Raw genomic sequence first — 6,837 nt, forward strand, 5'->3', positions numbered from 1 at the left:
CACAAAACAGGAGTTGATAAATTTTACCTAGGTCCACATATTGTAAAAAGCTTAATTTTAGAATTGGAAGCAAGCATGACTTGCTGGGAATGGGTATCAGGGTTCCAGCTGGCCCTCACTCGCTTGTACAACCTTCCTTTGTACACTTAAATCCATGGACAAGCATACACATACTTTGGGAAGCTGCTCAATTTTATGTTCAGTGCACCCATGATCCAAAAATAAACATGCACTAATGATCTCCTAGAAAATTTTCAAAATATGGGTACTCCCATTCCTGTTTTTGAAGACTCACATTACTTCACTTTTCTTGAGTGATTTTGTTTTAGCTAACAATCTCAGAAATTTTTGCTTTCACAGGGGGTTGGGTGTCGTCAAACTAGTGTCCAGTGCTTGTTTCACAGCAAGCCATTAAGTAGTGCGCACCTAGAGCAATAAAAGTGGTGTTGCCCCACTCCTTCCCTGGGACCATCATAAATGGGTGCTCAAGAAGTTTGTGGAAAACGCCCATCATGTTCCTACAATACCTTGAAGCTCCCTGGTACATTTTTTTCTACTAAATACATGCTCTGTATTTATTGTACAATTCCTGTCTTTACTATGTTATCTTGTTTTATTTGTTGGCGAGTGTAGGGTCCTCAAGTGATTAAAAAACAAACCCAAATGGTGATTACTTCTTCACATTATACCATTTTGGCTGACAGGTTTCACAGAAACCCTTGGGGATAGCAGGGGAACCTGTAATGATATTGCCTTCTGGTAGGCAGACCTCTAAGGCGGCTCCCAAGATTTCCTGTATGATCCTCTTACATAAAGATGGTGGTGGTGTCTATGAAGATGGATGTTGTTCCTATGATTAGGTCAGAGGCTTCAGCAAAGATCAAAGGATTTTGCAGGTATAACGAAGATTCTTAATCACTTTGGGCTTAAGTTAATCAAAAAAGGAATTATTTAATCAAAAGAGGAATTATTCTAATTCCTTACAGAAAAAGCAGCAGCATAGGTGGTATCAGAGGGTTAGAATATGTCCACATGGAAATTACAGAATTCATAATTGGGCCTAACCCAATCAGGAGAGCCTTTTAAAATGAGGTTTTGAAAAAGCAAGTTGAGTGCGCAGGACAGACCTTGCACACCTCAGGTTAGACTGAAACTCCTGACACCTTGGTTGCAACCTTGTGAGACAGTGAGCAGAGGACATGGCTATGTTATACCCAGACTCTGCCCCACAGTAAACTCACGTTAACTAGAGAATCCAAAAGAGGGTGTCACAAAAATTACCCTGTTACAAAACGCCGTAACTATGAATTGTAGTTACTGTAGCTAACCCAGAACCTAAATGGGAAAAATTTTTTTCAGATGTATTTTTAATGACTGTAAGATGGATCAAAGAATGCTCTAGGTTTGGTCCAGAGCACTGTGGAAAGTTTAACTATCCACCATGGCACACAAATACTGGAATCTTTAAAAATTAGAAAGGAATTATCTTTGAAGAGGTTTGAGACTAGGCCTATTTACATACCACTAATATTGCATTCTTACTTTACAATACTTGAAAATAGCTTAATGTTCCAAATAATTTAAGACATTAAAAATCAAGAACATTTAGGTTTGGCTTATTAGTCTTAACTCATCAGGAAAAAAAATCTATCTTCTAGATTAGAGAATAAATAGGTGCTTAGATTAGTTAACTGTGAGTGGTTGAAATAAATTTCACATATAGAAAAGCCCTTCTAAATATTCTATTATGAAATCAATGTCCTCTATGAAACCATAGGTAAAAATAGTTCATTTGGTAGCCCTTGTACTTAGATGTTAATATTGCTATAATTATAAAGATAACTAACCCAGTAAATACTTTGGCCTATTCTAAGCTCACTGGCTTATTTTCCACCAGATTTTTATTAAAACAAAAACAAACCAAAAGTACCACTCCCCCCCCACCTCTCCCCCAAACAACAACAAAACAAAATAACCCCAAACCACGAATTAAGTTCATTGTTATGTCTATCTTTTGGTAACTTAAGCCATCTGTGAAAATGACATTTTTGTAATGCAATCATTTGGAGACACATGTTGAAGTTACACAACTGCGTTTGATCTCCGTCCGTTTTGCTGGAAGAGGGAAAGGAGGGCAAAACCTTGGTTTGGACAGGGAGAAAGCAGCAGCATAGGTGGGATCAGAGGGTTAGAATATGTCCACATGGAAATTACAGAATTCATAAAATTTTCTTCTGTTATGCTGGTTTTAGGCCAAAAGCTTAATAAAGAAACTAACTTATAGTCATTTTAAACTTTACATTAATATAAAAAACCCACACACCACACACACACACCCCATGTAAAACATTGCTTTAAGTTTTAATGTTTATTTCCCCAAGACAGCCTAGCCTGCACTCTACTTGGATAAATTTTACAAGCTAGTTTTCTGCTGCTTCTAGTTTTAAACTTTAACCATGTTTCTGATGACAAGGAATGCTGCAAAAATACTCTAGTTCAACAAAGAGTTATGATCACAAAATAATTTTTATCCATTCTACAATGTTTCAGAATTACCAGTTGATTTTTAAACACAAAGTAGACACAGATGCGAATGGTGGCTAATCTGGTGTGTTTCTTATAGCAAACTGTTGTTCATGCGACACTTGTGCTCAAAGGGGAAGGCACAGGATTTCCTACAATGAGCCACCTTATAAAGAGTTCTTTTATTGTACAAATTAATTTATGTCACATTTAATTTAGTGTGCATAACCTCAAAACTGAGGCATTATTCCAATTTATAAAAACCACTTGCATAACCTTTATGCAAGTTTTAAAAATACAAAGTTTCTCCCTAAAGTGGCTCAAAATAGATTGTTCATGGCTGCCTACATCTAAGATAAAAAGATTCTAAAACAATTGAACAGATTAGGCATATTATTAAAGGTGTTCAAACCATTACTTGATTTGTACATCTACTCAAACCTCTTCATCTGTCTTTATTCAGCAGTACATATGCACCAAATTCCATTTTAGAAGTTTCCATATCATTTTCATAGAAAACAAAGTTTGAAAACAAGTAACATTTAAACACAGCACGGTATTCTACCACAACTGAAACTTTTTCTTCTTCTTTACAGGACTCAACAAAATCTAAAAATGAAACTATGCTGTAGATTTACCTCATGCAAAGATCTTTATGTTATCTCTGAAAATGAAAGGATGGCTTTTAAAGTACATTTTACCGTTTTATACTATTATGGCAACTTGTGTACTGCAACAGTCTATTTTGAGGGAAATTTATGATTTTTTTCCATGCAAAAATCTACACAAATTTGTTCTGATGATATGGAAAGTTTTTTCATAGCATCCAAACATTCATCTGGTGCAAATGCACAGGGAAATCTTCCTGAAAAGTTTTCTGAATTGAGAAGCAACTAAAAAGCCATACTAGGTAAAGTAAATAAAGGTTTAAAAAATAAAAGGGGTGGGTGGAGCCGAGGGATGGGAAAAAGAGGAGGGATAGAAACACAGGCTGCAGAGTAAACCAATGTCTGCTGCTGAACCGGTTCTGGTTTTCGTGTCCAGTGTACATTAACACTTATGATCTCACTTTGATGATTTACTAGTTTTATCAGCCCCCTGAAGGCAAATCAAGCTTGCATGCGTTCACATACAGAACCACAACCACTCTCTCGTACACAGTCACTCCAGGTCTAGGAGTCTGCTTCAGGAGTGAAGAGCCCTAGATTTGAAAGATGAACCTGACTCTCCATCATTGAGCCAGCCATTCACTCAACACTGCTCATTCACACACTGCTTCATAGCAAGGCCTGGGCTCACTTCCTTTGACTTAGACGGGCATCCTATTCTCTTTTATGCTTGCAAGGCTTGAAGATGACAGTACTGCACTTTCCCCTCAATTGATATAGAGTAAGTCAACGTTCCTTCTCAGGCACTGAAGATCTGTGACCCGTAGCCCTTTTTACTTTTAACAACCTAAATAAGCATTCATGTAAAGTTTTCATTACATTGTGCCACTCATTCTCACTCGCACCCACTCGCCATCTTGACCTCATTTGGGCATTTTCTGTGATTCCAAATGAAATCTTCACATTTTCTTTCCCGATTTAATGCAGCAGCAGATCCCATGAGCCAAGCTTGATGGATCAAACCTTTTTATATATATGTTTATATATATATATCTCAGTGCTGCATGGACCTAACTTCCAAAACATCTTTCTAAAACTGGAACCCTTCTGTTGGTACATTGGCAGATGAATTGAAACCAAATGTTCCTCCTTGAATTGCCTCTGGAACAAGGCTAGGATCTTCATCAATCTAGAAGGAAAGAGCAAACAGGCAGTTAGATTAAAAAGCATAAACAACATTATTGTGATATGCCTATCACAACATTTTCTACCATGCCTTTAGAAAGCTGAAATAGTTTCAGAGGGTTTTTATAAGGGAAGCAAAGTTAAAAGGGAATTTAAGAAAATAAATAAGATAACCATCTTCCAAAATAATGAAACAGGAGATGGCCCTTGTTCTCAAATCAAGAGGGAGGTACACTATGGTACTCACTAAGTTTCCCTGTACCTGGAAAGTAGATATGTCAATGACATTGCAAAAAAATTAATGCTACCCTGTTTCCTCGAAAATAAGACAGTGTCTTCTATTAATTTTTGCTCCCAAAGATGTGCTAGGTCTTATTTTCTGGGGATGTCTTATTTTTCCATGAAGAAGAATACGGTACACATTTATTGTTTATTGTTTTATTAAAAGAGACCTTGCACTTCCTGTCTGCTCCAGGCTGCACTGCAGCCAACAGTGAGATGCGGGGTGGGCGCTGCCGCTATGGTCCAGAGTTACGGTAGCTTCAGGGGGCCTTATTTTGGGGGAGGTCTTATTTTTGGGGGATGCCTTATATTTCAGCGAGGGGCAAAACTGTACATAGGTCTTAATTTTGGGGGGATGTCTTACTTTCGGGGAAATAGAGTAGCATTTTTGGAGAGTAAATAAATTTTTACCTGATGTTTTATTAACAATTGAAGACATTTGGGGGGATGTCTTACTTTCGGGGAAATAGGGTAGCATTTTTGGAGAGTAAATAAATTTTTACCTGATGTTTTATTAACAATTGAAGACAAATGGTAAAATAATAGGTTTCTTAATAATGAATAAATAGTATTCTGCATATTTCATAGCAAATGTACTTCCCTGAAATACTATGAAATCTTAAACCTATAACCACGTACACCAGCTAAACAATTCTTTCTGTAATGCTATACAGAATACATGTTGAGGTATATTAGAAACCCTATTCACAAATTAGGACTTCCAGAAATCCAACTTTGAGACATATTGTCAAAGTTATCCTTATAAGGTGTGTTTTTTCTGTATTTAATTAGTATTAGAATCTAAGCAGACTTAAGGCTAGCTGTTGGCATGTAAATAACATACGGTCATATAATAATGTTAATTTTCTTTTTAAAATTCATGTAATAATTTTTTTAAATTGTGGCAAAAATATACAGAAGACATTCTCCAAGTCTACAACTTCTAAAAGTCTAACTCAGTACCACTGATTATACGCTTTGTATTGTACAATGATTATTGATATCCTTTTCCAAATTATTCTACTTCTATTATCACAAACTCAATGCCCTTTAAGCAAAAACTCTACCTCTTTCATCCATGGTAACCATTGGCCAAGTTTAGTTTAATTCCTTTCTTTCTTAAGTAGTTTTCTTAATATCCACATCATACACTTCCAGTTAAAAAAATTTTTTAAAGCGTTGTATATTCATCTTCAAAATAAGTTCTAAGGCTCCCTGGGCCCCTCCTGCAATCAGGTTGCTCCCCAATTCCCCTCATCTTCATATGCCCCCATTCCTGATAAACTATTGCATTAGTTATATCTCTATGTATCCACATCATTTTAAGTTTCTAAATGATTTAATTCCCCCAAATGGTAATACCACAAATAAATTATGCTATCCTTTAACTACTATATACTGGTAATCCAAAAAATATTTCCATGTACTATCTTACATTGTCCTCTGCCATTTTTGTTTGTGATGAGCATGTATGTAACAAAAATTGCCATTTTAATGGATTTATATTTTTAGGGTTATTCATTCTTTTCATTTGGTCTATTTTTGGCAACTACATAAAATATAAAAAAATAGTGACATATTCAAATATAATTGAACTAATTTTTCACAAAAAACTTGTTATAGGGCATAATGGAATCAATGTATATTATGTCATAATAAGTATATTATGTCAGTAACAAAAATATGAAAATAAGATATGAGGTAAAAATAAAGTTTGATTTTGTAAAAAAAAAAATCCTTTTCATTTTACTGTTAGTACTACTTTATACTGCCCTGAAGAGATTTCAAAATATTGAAATATAAATTTCTGACAGTGACTTTGTCATAAAATTATTTTAATTTCATTAAAAATAATGTACACTATACTATCTTACATTAAATTATTTCACTCACACATGTTTTATAAAATTAACACTATAAAATTATTAAATACATCATCTGAGGAGAAGAACTGATCAATGATCTCATAAGCCAATTTGTAGATGTCTTCATTTTCATGATTTTGAAGTTGTTCAATTTTCTCCAGTCCTGTAAGAGATTTTATGACGTGAAACAATGGTAGTACTTGAAAAGTAACCACAACAATACTACAATAATCTTGTGATCATATAATCCAATCCTGGGAAATATATTCCAAAGGTGAATTTTAAAATATAAAACCATCATATGAAAAGATATGCTATTTAAAAATATCAACAATCTTAGTATCTAACACCACTTAAATGTTACAGTAAACAAT

The 6,837-nt window shown here is 34.9% G+C and overlaps 1 protein-coding gene across 1 annotated transcript in view; it reads right to left on the minus strand.

The window, feature by feature from the left end:
- Positions 1 to 2,342: 2,342 nt before the first annotated feature.
- KPNA4 (karyopherin subunit alpha 4) overlaps positions 2,343 to 6,837 on the minus strand; it is a 41,321-nt gene continuing 36,826 nt past the window's right edge. The window contains exons 15-16 of the mRNA XM_045297667.1: positions 6,532 to 6,626; positions 2,343 to 4,320 (exon numbers count right to left, since the gene is read on the minus strand). Coding sequence (XP_045153602.1) covers positions 4,222 to 4,320; positions 6,532 to 6,626 — 194 coding nt within the window. The 3' untranslated portion in view covers positions 2,343 to 4,221. The remainder of the gene's footprint in view (positions 4,321 to 6,531; positions 6,627 to 6,837) is intronic.

This window comes from Echinops telfairi, unplaced genomic scaffold (genome assembly GCF_000313985.2).
Source record: "Echinops telfairi isolate 266 unplaced genomic scaffold, ASM31398v2 ScPeMD7_7420;HRSCAF=8458, whole genome shotgun sequence".
NCBI lineage: Eukaryota > Metazoa > Chordata > Mammalia > Afrosoricida > Tenrecidae > Echinops > Echinops telfairi.